Source organism: Clarias gariepinus, chromosome 10 (assembly GCF_024256425.1).
Source record: "Clarias gariepinus isolate MV-2021 ecotype Netherlands chromosome 10, CGAR_prim_01v2, whole genome shotgun sequence".
NCBI classification, from domain to species: Eukaryota; Metazoa; Chordata; class Actinopteri; order Siluriformes; family Clariidae; genus Clarias; species Clarias gariepinus.
Genome location: NC_071109.1, coordinates 27,689,157 through 27,706,774, shown reverse-complemented (window position 1 = coordinate 27,706,774; position 17,618 = coordinate 27,689,157). Strand labels below are relative to the sequence as shown.

Below are 17,618 nucleotides of genomic sequence, written 5' to 3'. Positions count from 1 at the left end.
GGCGATAAGGTCTCTCAACCACAACACCACACAGGACTAATACTATCTTTTTAGTATCCAAATTTAAATGGACATTCATGGACACTATGGACACATTCATGCACACTTACATATTTATATTTACATTTCCGAATCATTGCACAAGACACTTTAATAAAACACTTTTTATGCATATTTGCACACACCCAATCATTTTTACTTCATTTTTTTTTGCATTGCTGCATTAATTCATGCAAAGAGAGCCTTAAACAATTATTGAGCGCTGTACATGTTCATACTTTTCAATAGTCCAACAGCTGCAGTACTGTCTAGCAACATGAAAGCCTCAGTCACCTCAAGTTCGGCTGTTTAAAGAAGTTTGGTTTATACAAAAACGCATCCGTGTTGTTGGCTATACAAAGTCTATAACCTCCATTAAGCAGTAGCCTACTTGTGCTTTTGTATAGTTTTGTGTCTAAAATATTGCTGATAGTGTTGACATATAAACAGCTATTTTTTATTTTTGTTATAACTGTAGCTAAATTATCATGTTATTGATGTTATTATCACAGTATTTATACAGTATATAAGAAGAGAGACTGTACCTACTGCAGAATTCAAGAAAATGGGAGGGTGCCTATCAGAGGAAAGTTCTTGTGTTTCACTCAGTTACAAAGCAGAGACCTTGAGAACATTCACATGCACACACACCAAAAACAAAATCTTAATGTCCTTGTACAAATGACTCACTGCCTATTCTTTGTTTGCTTCTACACTAGATGTGCAAGACAGTGGCACTATCTGTTTCTGCAGTGTAAGGTAATTTCCCTATCCGTGTCTGTATTGGGATTTGATCCACAGGTGGGAATGACCTCATTCTAGTTTTGCATACTGTAGTTTTATTAACACAGCCTGCGACTTTTGATTGTGCAAAATAAAAACCAGTATAACTGTAAAAAATTACATTTATTCTTCTATATATATGATGCATATGATAGTTGATATACTGTATATTTCTTTACATAATCAATTTTCTTAGGTTTGGCTCCAGCGTACTGAGTAAGCGTACCTTGATGGTATCCAAGCACTTTAGAAACACTGGGATAAGTGCATTAGTGTATCAGGGGATTATATAGCGAAATAAGAGTTTTTACTCTCCTAACTGTGTTCTGTTATTCTGCACAATTAAAGCATCATGTCGACTTGAACGCCTCTCGTAAGACAAACGTAGAACACACATCAAATTCTGCTATATTAACTTTATTTACTTTATTACTCGTAATAATTATGATTTCACTTCCAATATAAAAATATTGATGAATGACAAGATTTAGACTTGAGTATACATTCATTATCTTAGCAGAAATTAGTGTTTCTTTTGAAACTAATCGAGTATGTACAGCATGAGAAACTGTGCAAGTATGATTTTCTACCCTAGATTAACGCAATAGTGCTCTACTCCTTAAGGCATCTCTGCTAGGATAAACTGTGTTTAATGAAACACATAACTATCACTCTATTATTCCCAGTTTACTGCTGCAGGAATAGAGCCTGCTATTCTATTGTGCAGATATTTTCTGCGGTGAAGGAGACACTGTACTTAAGACAGTAAGCGTTTGCATCCAGTGCAAAACAGCACTAATGTTCATGTGTACTGGAGAGATTTCAGTTTGTATTGCTGCCTCCATTCTTGAGGAGTTTGTTCAGCACACTGTTCTGTTTTAAGGCCTTCAAGTTGGAGATGTCCTCTGAGAACACAGGGACGTCTGAGCTCTGGTCCGCTCCTTCAGACTCGCTCTCGCTGTCGGACAGAGCGGTGAGGAGAGCGTCGTTCTCGTATGTCGGGAAGTAGTACCTACAAATGAATGGGATGGAGAGAAACTAAATCAGGAAAGCATGTTAAACCTTAGAATCAAGGACATGTTATAACACAACAATTGCCTAATCCTGGTTTTCTAAATATTATAGTACTCTCACAGGTAGACTATTTATGCTTAAGTGATAATGTGGTCACATTATACAATTATTATATTGTCTTGAGTGTTTTTTAATGCATCTGGCATTCTGTAATAATTGTAGTTTTGTGCGTTGTTCTTCTGTCACCTGTTGCACTTTTTGCACTTGATGTTGGTCTAGACTTCTGTACCACCAAAAACCTCATGTCACTAGTTTGTTTTCCGGTAAGCATGTAACAACTTCTTCCGTTAACTCGTGATGGGAAGCTTGAATCATTTTAGTAACTCGGTTCTTTGAATCTCATCCATAAAAATGAATGAATCTTTTTTTTTTTAAGTCATTTAGTTAATTTCATTCTTTTAATTAGAAATAAAATAAAATTTTCAATAAACAGACCCCCAATACGTCTACATAGACAAATTTTGGCTATGGTTCCATTATTGAAAATATTACAATTGCTGCTAAGGACATATTATAATAAACAGAATGAGTAGCTCGTCTCTCATATCTTCTAGTCTGAGTCGTTCATTCTTTTGAATCTACCGCACTTCATAGCGTCTATGGGAGTAACGAGACAAAAGAACAACCGACTCGAGACTAGAAGAATCTTTGAGAACCAATCAGCTCTGCTTCCTGTGTACTGCATTGCATAGCGCCTATGGGAGTCACGTGACAAAAGAACGAAAGATTCGGACTGAAAAGACTCATAGGTAACTACACATTTCTGTTTCCTGTACATAACCCACGGAGGTTTTGTGCATCCGCGCCCAGTAAAAAATGAACAAATTACTCTCCAAGACTACTTGTTCTTCTGAATCACATTAAAGATTCGTTTAAAAAGAACTAATTGTTCATGAATGACCCATCACTACCGTTAATTCGTGGGTGTGTACTGTAGAGCAGTACTAGAGAGCTCTGATGAGAAATTGAAGGAGGCAAAAATATTACTCCTTTTTTAACTAACTATTCAAACACAAATTACAGTTGTGCTTAAAAGTTCGCATACCCTGAAAGAAATTGTTAAAAATTGCCATTTACTGAATGCGCCAAAATATACGATAATGGAATGAAAAAGACGAACAATATTACTTTGTTGTCATCTGTGAGTGTATTTATTTTGAAAGAAACTAACATACACACTATTAGCATGGTAATTTACCGCGGTATGCGCAATGTAAATGTTCGAAGTGTGTGTGCAGCGCCTCGCTGTAAATGGTGTTTATATCAGTCACACAGGTCACATTTGGCCACATTATAAACACACAGGTTGACACACAGGTTTAAATGGCTATTGGGGGAAAATTCCTGTGACTCAGTGTAGTTGTAATTATTGTCTGTGTATAAATAGTCAGTGAGTTTCTCAGCTCATGAGGTGATGCCCTAACTGTATTCTGCACCGTTGGGAAAAACAAAAGAACTGCCAATGGACCTGCGTAATAAGGTAGTTACATTTTATAAATCAGGAAAAGGATATAAAAAGATCTCTCATTTGATAAATGGGTGAAAAAAAGGTCCTGTTGATACTAAGCCCAAGAGAGATTTCACCCACTACTTTCAGATAAATTGTTCATGATGCCAAAGAAAACCCATAAACAACCTTGAGAGAACTAGAGGCTGCCTGAAAAAAAAAGGGGTGGTGGTGGTGTTTCAAGAAGAAGAATAAAGTGGTACTTGAACACAAATGATTGCACAGAAGAAAGCTGATACTACGCAGCCAGACAACACCTAGACAAGCCTTGAACTGAACTGAATTGAATTGAATTCCACGTCACGAAATCTGCGTATGGGACGCTCTTGTATATTCTAACATGACAATTTTCCAAAGTACAAGGCCACGTCGACTCTCCAAGGTCTACAGCAGAAAAAGGTGAAGGTTCTGTGGTGTCTTCTAACCTAAATATCACTATATTGAATTTGATTTGAACCCCTGTTGTAGGGAATAAATTCGCACCTTCTGAATTTAAAATTGCACAACACATAACACTTATTACTGTGGTTTTCTGTATAACTGATTATTAAACACAACATACTGTAATAAAGGGTGTTTAGTGCATTCTTGACTCACTGTGGTTGGTCCCAGTGTGTGCTGTCTGGAAGCTGCATCACGTGACCAGCGTCCTGCAGGTGCTGCACCACTTCCTCTTTGGTTTCGAACTTCCTCTGGCAGCCATGGCAGCGGCACTGGTGAAGCTCACGCCGGATGTAGTTTACGAGTTTGACTTGCTGGTAGAACTTTAAGTCTGGACAGGAAACAGTATGACAAAAGTGGAGTTGTATTTCCTGTATCAATGGACCACATTATAGCTGAGACGGTATAGTACTTACTGAGATCTGCTTTTAATTTATGGAGATCAAATTGATGAGCTTCCTGAAACAAACAAACAAACAAACAAACAAAAAGGAACATGCTGAAATAAATTTTAAATGAAGGGCTAAATGCCACAAGAGATGTTGAATATGTAGATACAAGAGTCAAAGCAAAGGGTTAGAACAAATGATAAACTCGTTCTTTATGTCATTTACGAACAAGTTCCGTTCTGGGAGCACATTCGTAAGTCTGATTTGTTCTTAAATCTGACAAAGTGAGTCTTATACGCCTCTGACACAAATAAAAAATGTAAAGTAAACCAATCCACTTGACTACATCAGTCTCCTTTTCTGTACACTGCCATCATGTGGCCAAAACACGTAATTGCGCCTGAGGAATTGAATCTCAGTGAAACGTAACAATGTCGTCACCGCGCTTTTAAATTGCGAGGGGAATCCCAAGAATCTCAGAGCTGTTTTCCACTGTATAGGACTGTGAACTCTGTTTTGTTGGAATTTTTGAAATTACAGCAGGATTATTCACCATCAGCACAGCTTTACAGGAAACTATTTTCTCTAATCGTGCTTCCAAACTGATTAATTGAAACCGGTGAGGCAAATTGTTGTAGTATGGCAAAAATAAAACATTTCAGGACATGAAGTAATGGACTGTTGAAAAGTGATGTTGATTCCTTAAAAACAGCACTACTTTTTTCCATTCTCAAGCAATATCAAATTCATAACACATGAACTCTAAGTGGGAATCTCAATAATAACCTGCATGTGGGTGTAGATCATGTCCATGGTTTCTTCCTGCCGCTCACAGAACAGACACACAGCAGACACTGGGTGAGCCTGCCAATCGGACCAGTCACTGCACACAACACAGAGAAATCGCACAAATATGTAGCAGCTGATCTCATGATCTATGTGCAGGGAACTTAATCATAGGAACCGTTTTTATCATGGAAAGATGACGAAGGCTCTTACTCGTCTTCATCTTCCTGCAGCTCCCTGTCGTCCTCAGACTGCACTTCTTCCCAGGTTTTCCCCAGCTCCTGAAGAGAAAAAGAAAAAGAAAAAGAAAAAACACTTAATATTTCAGTTTGTTCTTTTAAAATTAGATATCAGCAAAATCTTTTCAGAATGAACTTTAAGACATATGGCCAAATATACACATAGTGTCCATACCTTTTTTTAAATTCAAATGGTTATTCATATGAAACTTGGCCCGAATTAAATTTCACATGAAAAGACAAACCTGAAAAAGTATATTTTTTGAAACGTAAAATTGTTAAAATATTGCAACATGAATTTTATATGGTTACGGACACTACAGATTATTTTGGAGGAAAAATAAATCCATCACCAGCAATTTGCACTAAATGCTTTAATTTAATTTAAAATTTTTCTGTCATATGCTTCTAGAAACTTATACTAATTTTAGTCTCAATAATCAAAGAACTACAAATCATGTGCATTTTAATTATTGCAATTAAATCGTCTGAAGGGAGACAGCCATTTCTGGCCATTTGTGGAGCACATATAAAACCATCTCTCCAAAACGGCAACTTAAACTTAAAATTTAATTTAAATTACATTTTTTTAATTTAAATTTTTAGGGAAGCAAGATTGGTCATCTGCATGTTGAACAAACTTCAGAAGTAGCTTCTTTGGCCACACACATTTTCTGTATTATATGAACGTATGGATGAATGGTTGCGTCTGTGTCGACGAGCACATCAGGCAATAATTGAAATCAGCACCAATACTGCGCTTTAGCCTTTACCAAATAATTGATGACGTAGAAGCGATCATAGTCGTGATTGTTGGCGTTGATGCGTCTGTGTTGCTTCTTTCTCATGTGATCCTTCAGGGTCGTCTTGTCTCTAAAGATTTTCTCACAGTACAGACACTGCATACTGTAAAAGTAAAAAAGAAGAAAAAAAAACCTTTAAGGAACAGAACCATGCCTTGTTTATTTCTACTGTAAATAGGCCTGCACTTTTCTTTTGTTGTTGTGGCAACTCCACATAGTCACCAAAGGAGGGCACTCTAATCAAAGCATCATCCTTTCTGCCTTATTAGATCTTGGGCATCTGAGCAGTAATCTGTGGTGTGTGTGTGTGTGTGTGTGTGTGTGCGCGCAGCAGCTGCAGGATTACTTGTCCAGTTTGTTCTCCAGTGTATCGAGGAACTGTGAGCAGTAGACGATGTTGTCGGGCAGGCCGATGCTGAAGGAGTGCTCTCTGGCCATGTGATTGAGCAGCACAGACCTAGGGAAAGATGAGGAGCACAATCAGAGCATGACGAGAGGAGAAACTTACACTGCCTCGGCTATAAATTAATGATATGATCACACACAATTAAGATTTCCAGATTATACTGTTTTCTGCTTTAATGGTTCATTAATGTAACACTCCAAAGAAAAAGGTCTGTATTACATTTAAATGACAGCATATGGTTAGAGAAGATGGGTACATTTTTTTTATTATTATTATTTAGAGGATGGCTCTAGGGATCAGTCATTTATCATAAAAAAACATTCCTTCTTTATATATATATTTTAAAAGCTAGGCTTGTTCCTGGAAAAAGTAGGGCAAAACAAATAAAACAAAAAAAAAAAAGAAGCATATTGCTGATACACCTGGAAATGAGGACATCCTCGATATGTTTATTTGTCAGAAATAAAAAAAACTGCACAAGAGAGCGAGAGAGAGAGAGAGAGAGAGAGAGAGAGAAGCAGCAGCAGCTATTACCTGTTTCCTGTAAAGTCTTCATTACAAAACATGCAGCTGCGCTGAAAGCTGGTATCGTCTCGTTCCTTCTGCTGCTGTTCAAGAACCTCCTCCTGCTCGACATACAGCAAATCCCCCCCAGTAAACAAAACACAATAACACTTTACGAAGTGCACAATCAGATTAAAAAACAAAAAACAAGATTTATTCATTTCAATTCTTGAGTACAGATATAGTATCATGTACAGTAACACATTATGTCACATGTACAATATGAAGATCCATAAATGCATACATGACGAGCGTCATCGTATAAATCTACTTAATTAAGCACGAGCACGTGAAGTTTTCTCTGTGTGTGTTGCAGCAAACATCAGGGAAAGGTTGCTGCGGTTCGTTTACCAGCGGCCTGCTACGATGCGGCACCGGTGATGGCGATGCAGGGTTGCCTAGCAACGGCGATCGCAGATTTTCCCAGAGATGTGTGTGTGTGTGTGCGAGATGATGATGTTGACTCATTATATACCCACAAAAACAATGCACGAGGGAGCTTGGACTGCTCAGGGTGCTGCTAATCACTTTTATATGATTTCAGAGAAATATCAGGTTTATGCTGTTCGTAGATGTGCGGTAAACTGGAACTGTTTTTTTTTTTTGGGGGGTGTTTACTTTCACTGGAATTGTTGTTGTATTCATCCAGTCAAGGTGACACCGCAAGAGATAGTTGACGGGCTTGCCATAAGACTTCATTGTTGCAAAAGAAACAACGTTGCTGGGGACCTGAACTCACCAAAACACACAAACACACACCTACACTAAAGGCAATTAGGGATTGTATAGAGACAAGAAAATAGTATGTATTCCGTTATTCTGCACAATCAAAAGTCCTGGTTTGACTCGAATGCCCTTCATACAGTATGTTCACACTATGGGGCTGTAATATCTCACTTTGGAGGTATAGCCTAAACTTCACGTGGGGGGGAAGAAATTGAGCCCAAATAATAAATATACAATATTTATGCAGCACACCAATCGTTTCTGCTGGAGCTCCTCTCGAAGGATACGGTCCTCGGGCAGAATGTCACACAGGAGGAAGTAGAACTCCTGCAGCTCTAAAACACAAAGAGGGTCACAGATAGATGTGCTGGTTAAAAACTTCCGACAGGTACATGCAGCACAGGTCTGTCTCTTATTGAAGAGATGTTGATATGAAACAACTTAGTGAACTTGCCTTCCAGAATTATTGGACCCATTTATTATAAACAAGTAATAATGCGTAAACAAAATCACTACAAAATAATTCAATAAAATGTGTATTCGTTTGAACAACAACTCAATATGTTATTCTTGGACAACATAGATCATTTATGCTTATTTCCAGGAACCTTTTTGGTTTTCTTTTTACCTTTAACCCTGCCTTGTTGCCTTAGGATATGAATATAGAGATGAACATGTGTAAAATCCAGGCGTCAATGCAGACACAAATTGAAGAGGGAAAAATAACTGTGAGAAGACGGAATATTTTTTAAATCGTCGAGGTTATCAGTGTTTAAATCTACACTTTCATATCACCAAGCTCTTTATATTTCCAAGCTTTGTGGTAAATCTTTCCGAGGGGAAAAATAAATAAATAAATAAATAAATACTCCGGCTTACCAGCAGGTCCGTCAGAGTTGGTCTTGATGACGCTGCAAAAGTCTGTAATGGGCTGCTCTGTAAACCTTTTCTTCCAGTAAAGCATGTACCTGCAACAGAGAAGCAATGTTTTTCATTATTGCTTCGATTTTTAAAGCTCCCAGAGTCTTCTGATGTACTTTATGATGTCCTACAGTCTCATACATACATATATATCCATAATACCAGCAGTCACGAATGTACAGAATTAAATTTTCTATACTGGAAGAAAAGTTTAACTGTTAAAATACAGATACTGTATATGCATATTTTAAAAAATATGATCTAATGTAAAGCGCATTCAAGTTCATGTGCAGCTTTAGTGCCAGCGTTCAAGTCAAACCTGGACTTGTGACAATATTCCTTTTAAATAAAGGCGTAAAAAATATTCACATTTACAGGACACTTCACTGAAGGAATAATTTAACTGTTAAGACACTTTTATTGAAGAGCCACAGAACCATTAAAACAAAGAAACACAACAAAAAATGTGGAAAAGTTTATGGGGGTGAATACTTATGCAAGACACTTAATATATCTATAGTATATATACACATATAAAATAAGTTTTGAGTCGATCAATTTGTCATTTCTTAGTTTTTCATGATTAGTCTATACTGTAAAAAAATGAGAAAATGTCCATGCATTTGAAGGCAAATGGGTTAGAAAACACTGGTAAGAAAAAAAGACTGCAGAGTTTTACTACCCATTACTGAAACATTCATATCCATAATCTCTGACACTTTGGAAAGCTTCCTCAAGAACAGAATTACGGAATTGTTTACGGTCATACTTTGGGAAGTCAGCCACGAGCTTGATGTCAGCGATGACAAGTTTGTGCTCCAGCAGCAGGTGCTTCAGGAGCCGGTCTTTATCCGAGAGAGGAGCTGTGTGTGAGCACAGCACACAGCACACCGGACAACTGCCATCCATGGAGGAGACGGTAACATTAGGAGTCAGGTGCTCAGGAAAGCACAGCGGCTCAAGAATACAATCCTGCTCACCTAAAAGAGGACACAGAAAGTCAAGTACATCAGCACAGATTACGCACTATTACAGTCTTCTAGAGGATGTATTACAGAAAAAAACAGGTATTTGGGTAATTGAAAAAATAAAATTTCACATTTCTCAAGTATTTGGAACATTTTTACTTTCCTGATCATTCAAACTGCCATAATTTGGGCTCAAAATAATCATAAAGTTACAAATGACATACTATGACTTGCAAGCACAAATTTAAACTCTTGTACACAAAAGACAAATGATAAATGAATCTGATGAAACAGATCAATTGATCAAAACAGATAAATCATATTTTAAAAGGACAAAAATTTAAGTTTAAAAAAAGTTGAGGGCTCATTACAGCCTGTGATCCATTCACTGATCATTAGTTTGCTGTTTTCTTTCCTTTTTGTTGTTGTCGTTATTAAATTGGAAATACCACAGTGCTAAACTTTTATTCTTTTATTTTTAATGCCATGGAGTGTTTACTAAAACTCCTGGAGCTGAACTCTAGCTAAAGCAAATGTCATTAGATTCTGCATCTTTGTTTAGTCTAATAACATTTCTATTAGGGATGCTGTGCTGCCTGCCAGTGTGTGAACAGATTAAAGCATGCCACCTGTAGAATTATACAGCAATGACAACACTTTAAACTTGCAAAAATTCTAAAATATCCACTTGACAGTCTAGCATGGTAGCAGTTAGCACCTTCAGGGTCGAGGGTTTGATTCCCATCTCGGGTCTGTGGTTAAATTCAAAATTCAAATTTTATTTGTCACATACACAGTCATGCACAGTCTGATATGTAGTGAAATGCTTATACAACTGCTTGTGACCTTAAAATAAAAGACTATGCATAAGAAATAAATATGAAAAATAAAATAAAAGGTAAATAAAAGGGAAAAGACAAATTTAACTAAGTTTATCGAGTTTGCATGTTCTGTATACATCATAAAACGTTATAGAAGATGACTGAGTAAATGAACGCTTTCGGAGTCAGTATGACAATACATCAATCGCAACACAAAAGAATCACAAAACATCAAAGAATCGTAGGCTGAAACCAAACACAGATGCCACACTGAACACAGGAAATAAAATCTGAGAAATTTTGGCTGTAGATATTAATAACGACTAAGCAAAAAAACTATACATCTTGGTTGTTGTTTTTTTTTTTCAGATTCCCCGGCATTTCAACTGGAAAATTATGGATGAAATTAAATCACAAGAGAATGTTTACAACCTTGTGTATCAAATAGTCATTTACATCAAACAAACCTTTATTGGAGACATGCGTGTTATGGATGTTTGAGGGGCGCTCAAGTCAAACTGGGATTTGTGATAAAATTTCTCATGAATGAAGGTGTAAAATTAATAGTTTTACGGTGGGAATGGTGTAAACATGGTGGCTTGGAGCCCACTGCAGTTATTCCTGTGAATATTCAGCGAGTAGAATGCCTGATGAAAATTGACGGATAACCTGTCATCATTTATCAACACCACTTGCACATTATAGGACTTTGGCTGGAAGTTATTTCCACATCAACCATACAGTCCTGACCTCGCTCCTAACCATTTCCTCATGTTTGGGCCTTTATAGGAATTCTTGGGAGGCCAGCATTTCAGATCCAGTGAACACAGTCTGATCATGGCTCCAGTGTCCTGAGAAAACTTTTTACCTTGATGATATCCAATCAATAGGACAGACACAGGCAGATAGATGGATCGATAGTCAGACAGACGGACAGATCGATAGTCAGACAGACGGACAGATCGATAGTCAGACAGACGGACAGATCGATAGTCAGACAGACAGACAGATAGTCAGTCAGACAGACAGACAGATAGATAGTCAGTCAGACAGACAGACAGATAGATAGTCAGACAGTCAGACAGACAGATAGATAGTCAGACAGTCAGACAGACAGATAGTCAGACAGTCAGACAGTCAGACAGACAGTCAGACAGACAGATAGTCAGACAAATAGATAGTCAGACAGACAGTCAGACAAATAGATAGTCAGACAGACAGACAGATAGTCAGCCAGACAGACAGTCAGACAGATAGATAGTTAGACAGACAGACAGATAGATAGTCAGACAGACAGACAGTCAGACAGACAGACAGATAGATAGTCAGACAGACAGACAGTCAGACAGACAGACAGATAGATAGTCAGACAAATAGATAGTCAGCCAGACAGACAGATAGTCAGTCAGACAGATAGTTAGACAGACAGAAAGATAGATAGTCAGACAGACAGACAGATAGATAGTCAGACAGACAGACAGATAGATAGTGAGACAAACAGAAAGACAGATAGTCAGACAGACAGACAGTCGGACAGACAGACAGACAGTCAGACAGACAGACAGTCAGACAGACAGTCAGACAGACAGACAGATAGTCAGTCAGACAGACAGACAGATAGTCAGACAGACAGACAGACAGACAGACAGATAGATAGTCAGACAGACAGACAGACAGATAGTCAGTCAGACAGATAGTCAGACAGATAGTCAGACAGATAGTCAGTCAGACAGATAGTCAGTCAGACAGATAGTCAGTCAGACAGATAGTCAGACAGACAGACAGATAGTCAGACAGACAGACAGACAGATAGTCAGTCAGACAGACAGTCAGTCAGACAGATAGTCAGTCAGACAGACAGACAGATAGTCAGTCAGACAGACAGACAGATAGTCAGTCAGACAGATAGTCAGTCAGACAGACAGACAGATAGTCAGTCAGACAGATAGTCAGTCAGACAGACAGACAGATAGTCAGACAGACAGACAGGCAGATAGTCAGTCAGACAGATAGTCAGTCAGACAGACAGACAGATAGTCAGTCAGACAGACAGACAGATAGTCAGTCAGACAGACAGACAGATAGTCAGTCAGACAGACAGACAGATAGTCAGTCAGACAGACAGACAGATAGTCAGTCAGTCAGACAGACAGATAGTCAGTCAGACAGATAGTCAGTCAGACAGATAGTCAGTCAGACAGACAGACAGATAGTCAGTCAGTCAGACAGACAGATAGTCAGTCAGACAGACAGACAGATAGTCAGTCAGACAGACAGACAGATAGTCAGTCAGACAGACAGACAGATAGTCAGTCAGACAGACAGACAGACAGATAGTCAGTCAGTCAGTCAGACAGACAGATAGTCAGACAGACAGACAGACAGATAGTCAGACAGATAGTCAGTCAGACAGACAGACAGATAGATAGATAGATAGATAGATAGATAGATAGATAGACAGACAGATAGATAGATAAATAGATAGATAGATAGATAGATACTTGTGACTTTGTGAAATTCGGGACATTAATATGTCAAGAACATGTAGCTCTTTCTTCACTTTCGTCCTAAACTAAGCTAAAGTGCAGCAACATTAAAACGAACAATTCTACAAAACGCCAGAACATATAAATACATCTAAATGTTTTTCCCAACTGTCACTAATAAACACACAGCAGCACGCGCTCCCTACCTGTTAGCTCTGCACTCGCCTTGACAGCCGCCATCTTGAAGCAACCCAGTCACGTGACTCGCTCGCACGCACGCCCCTGCCCGAGCCCGTCCGGTTTTATGGGGCTTGTAGTCGTTCGTCCTCCTCAGTGACTCGGTTTCCCATGGTGCATTGCTGTGAGGAGACTGTAGTATCGGAAGGATGCTGAGCTGAGCGTCTGCGCTCGGAACAATACACAGACATCCAGCGCGCGCCAGCAGTATGGAGCGTATGGCTTTTAATTCCCCTGGTCTATAGCTGACATGCGCTTGTTGTGAAAGAAGAGACAAAAAAAATGTGGATACCGACCGAGCACGAAAAATATGGCGTGGGTAAGATTGCATTTTCGTTTTATAATTGAAATAATATGACTGGTGCATTAGTGCAGGTGGGGGAAATATCATGGGCGCAGATCAGATCACATCAGATGAGATGAGATGAGATGTGGAGCAACATGCACATCAAATAACAGCTGGTTTATTATTTGACATTGATAAAGAGATCAGAATTTACATGATTGATTGTTTTTTTTTAATTGCTTTGACAGCAGTGTTAAATGCATAAGGAATTACCTGAAAGGTGTTTAATTGAAAAAAGATTTGCATTTTTTTCTTTCTTTTTTTTTTCATCATAGAAAGCAGTGATAGGTTTTATTGCACGTTTGATTGCAGGTTATGAGAGAAAATGCATGATTTGTTGACTGAAAAATGGACATTTCAAATAAACATTGACACATTGAGACAGTTGTGTATTATTATATCTTAATTAATTTAAATCAGGAATTTAAAAAATATGGAGATAATAAGGATTTATTTATCGCACATGTTATTTATTTGGAATGTATATTTGAATTTAAAATAATCCTGTGAACGGCGATTGAAGTGAAAGATTTGAAGAAAGAATGAGCCACTCAGTTATTCCACCTGTCAGGGGAAAAAAAACAATAATAAACTAAATGTATCCATATCGATATGCTTATACATTTGTTTATTGTATAGGTATTAAATTATATCTATCTATGTATTTAGACCTACAGTATATCTATGTGTGTATCTATGGGGTGTTCAGGTCAACCCGGGACTTTTGCTTGTGTACAATAACGGATCACAGCTATAAGAAAAAAACGCCCTCTCTTACCCCAGTGTTTCACTATATCTTGAATAATATTAATGTAGACATTTTTTTCAGTCCGCCTGCTTTGCTTTGTGTTATCACTGCTGAAATGCTAGCCTCCCAGGAACTCCTTTAATGGCCCGAACATGTTGAAATGACTTGGAGCGATGCCAGGACTCAATGTGCAAGTGGTGCGATGGGCAGTATGAGGTTATGCATTGTAAAGGAAATGACCATAAAAGGAGTTCCTTGGTGGCCAGTGTTTCAGTCGTGAAGCAGGCAGACCGATCATGGCCCTGGCGTCCTGAGAAAATGTTCTGTCTTAATGGTATAAAAGCATTAGTGAAATGCTGGGTGAGTGCATTAGTGTGGCAGGGGATCATATAAAGAAATAAAGGACATTTTTACTTGCGTCAAAAGTTCCTGTTTGACTTGAACGCGCCTCATATCAATCTATCTATAAATCCATCCAACATAGCTACATGCATACATATACATACTATGGAAAGTATTTGTAATCATGTCTTTTTCCAGAAGAACCAATTCTCAGTGTATCGCAGCGTGATAAATAAACACATTAAAGGGAGTTGCTGATGTGTTATTGGTCACTGACTCACCAATTTAGATAATGATTGAGGTTTTGTGGTTCCTGTATGAAATGACCGCAGCGCGTGTTGCCTTGCTAAATAAATGTCTGTCTGTTTACTGTCTGGTACAGAACACAATCTCACCTTCACTATCATTATGATATTATAGGCCTGTTCTGATTTTAGATATTCTCTGTGTATCTTGTTTCCGGGAATATTAAACTGTCTGGAACAGTCTCACAGAATCAGCCGTCTTAAAAACACAGCTAGGAAGGCACATAAACAGTTTTGGGTAGGTGTCTCGTGTGCTTTTGTTATAATGAAGCTGACAGGTTGAGCGATAGATCTTGTCAGATGGCTGTAGTCGGCCAGATCTGTCAAAATCCGATTAGGATCTCCTCGAGGCTAGCGCCTAGTGGACAGAGTCGTCTCGCCGCTTGTAACAGGAAAAGACAGAGTACGTAGCGTGTCCTTAGCCAGAAGCTTGCCTGAACGCTACGTTTACAGTGACATGCTATTACTGACCCGTTTCCAGCCACCTTAGCCCCGAGAGACCTGTGAGTCTGTGAGGAATCATGTGCCCTATTCTGGGATCTTTAAAGAACCTTGCGATTTCTGCGGCAAGTCTATTTCCTGAAGAATTGCCGTTGTAGTTAATGGATTCATCTTTAGATCATAAACAAAATTCTATACTGAATTTACATTTTGTGCTTTTCTATAAGTGTGTTGTAGATTATTATTTACGTTGATAATACTGTTGATATACTGTCGTAGGCACAAGGGAGCACCTGAGCGCCAAAGGTATCACAGCCGTGTTGATATTCGGCACAACAGCACAACTTTGAGTGTGATATTGCTTTTATACAACAGTTCAACAAACACTTTTTGTTGTCCAAAGAATATGATGTGTTTGTTTATTTAGCCCTTAAGTAGTGCCCTTGATCAGGGGTTAGAGACAGATTTGGGATGCAACCTTGTTTTAGAAGCTTGCTAGATTTGAAGTAAAACAACAATGAGGCTAATCGGAATGATTTAGAAGAAAGTCAACAAAGTGTTGTTTAAAATGACAGAGCATTATCAGATGTGTTTTCTCATTTAAGGTCTATCTCTGACTGATGTTGAACGTGGGTTTGGGCAGGCAGTTGCTCTCTCCTCAATATTGTGGATCGTACCGACCGACAATCACACATGCTGTCATTCGTGCAATCACCGTTTTTAGAAAACCTGTGACGTGGAGTGATACGTGCTGCATAGTGGAACATCCCAGTGCTGTTACCGTCCATTATGACCATTCGTGAAATGGTCTCTCGTCCAATCAGATTACTTGGTCAGAACTGTTGTATAGTAATAGTTCGAAAAATGAAAAATATATTGTACAAGTCGACTAGGCAGAGTGAAGAATTTCTCATTTCAGAAAATGCAAAGGTGGACAGAAGGGAAACGACACATCGTTGTCTTTCCTACAGTATGTATTGAGATCCGAATAATTAATAAATTAAATATTTTTCTTTAATGCTGAGTATGTCTTGTAAAATGGAAGACGATTTAATTCAATTGGAATTATTCATCAATCTCTTGTGTGTCGAGTTCTTTAATATGATTCTTTCATTTCATAAGCCGAAAAGATGATTTGCAGGATTTACAGTACAAGTCTCAGTAATGCTGATTCTTTTCACACAAGCTGCGTATGTTAATAAATGCCTTTCACAGCGCGGCAGATTTACATTTATTCAGTGACGCCCACAAAACTCATAACAGGCAAAACTCAGACTTAAAAATGACTACGAAACGGTGAAAGAGCAGCGTGTATGTACAACATTTTCAGTAATGCTGTTGAGCCACTGGCGTGTGTCAGCTCATTAAAAAACACCAAAAAAACACCAAATGTATATATCTTCTTGTATAAGGTTACAGTTTTCACATGGACCAGAGATCACAGGACCTCAAGACACAGCTTGAGCTCATGCCGCAGACTCTCAGCACAGACAGCCTTGAAATGAGAAGAGAATGAAAGAATGAAGCAGGACAAGAGAGAGAGAGAGAGAGAGACAGCAGCAGCGAGTAATATTGTCCTCCCTGCCTCTGCATAAAGCACTGAAGAAAATAGAAAGAAAAAAGAGTAAAGAGAACGCTTTATAGAGAGAAGCTGGAGTAGGACTCGGAGCGCGTTCAAGCAGAACATGGAGAAGGGCTTTTATATTAGCGCACACAGCTACTGAAACCTTTATCATTCATGAAATATGGATGGAGTCCAGGAGAGATGTCTGCGCACATACAGATACACAGATACAGTACACACACACACACACATGCATACTGTAATCTTGGCTGCTCCTTCCTCTTGGTTGATATAAGGATTGATGTGCCATCTGTGTTATACTGTAATTCTCCCACAGCACATGCCTCTATAGAGCAATCAGGACATTTCGCCATCAAGAGAGGTTTCCTTTTTCAGTCCAAAAAGTTTTAGTTTGCAGCTGGAAGAGCCATATGTTCTAAAAAAAAAAAAAAAAGAAAAAAAAAGTGCAGCGGGAGCTAACTAATGATCAGCAGACAGCACAGCATTCTCATTATAGACCTCATATTTGTTTACACAAAATATTGAATTTTAGGGCACGTTCACATGAAATCGTCCAAATCAGCGTGATTTGGTTTGGGTAGATTCACTCACTCACTCACTCATCTTCTATACCGCTTTATCCTGTTATCCTGCAAACTCCACCCACACAGAGACGGGAATC

The 17,618-nt window shown here is 38.5% G+C and overlaps 2 protein-coding genes across 2 annotated transcripts in view; one reads left to right on the top strand and one right to left on the bottom strand.

Annotated features, from left to right (window-relative positions):
• Window positions 1-986: 986 nt before the first annotated feature.
• Window positions 987-13,221, bottom strand: znf277 (zinc finger protein 277). The gene is made up of 12 exons (XM_053505102.1): window positions 13,160-13,221; window positions 9,448-9,658; window positions 8,637-8,725; window positions 8,010-8,092; window positions 7,002-7,093; window positions 6,408-6,518; window positions 6,032-6,164; window positions 5,233-5,300; window positions 5,020-5,116; window positions 4,261-4,303; window positions 4,001-4,175; window positions 987-1,834 (listed from the first exon to the last, which is right to left on the bottom strand). The coding sequence occupies exons 1-12, from the start codon at window positions 13,191-13,193 to the stop codon at window positions 1,645-1,647; spliced, it is 1,326 nt and encodes a 441-aa protein (XP_053361077.1). The 5' UTR covers window positions 13,194-13,221; the 3' UTR covers window positions 987-1,644.
• A 174-nt stretch (window positions 13,222-13,395) lies between these two features.
• dock4 (dedicator of cytokinesis 4) overlaps window positions 13,396-17,618 on the top strand; it is a 107,883-nt gene continuing 103,660 nt past the window's right edge. The window contains exon 1 of the mRNA XM_053505832.1: window positions 13,396-13,509. Coding sequence (XP_053361807.1) covers window positions 13,473-13,509 — 37 coding nt within the window. The 5' untranslated portion in view covers window positions 13,396-13,472. The remainder of the gene's footprint in view (window positions 13,510-17,618) is intronic.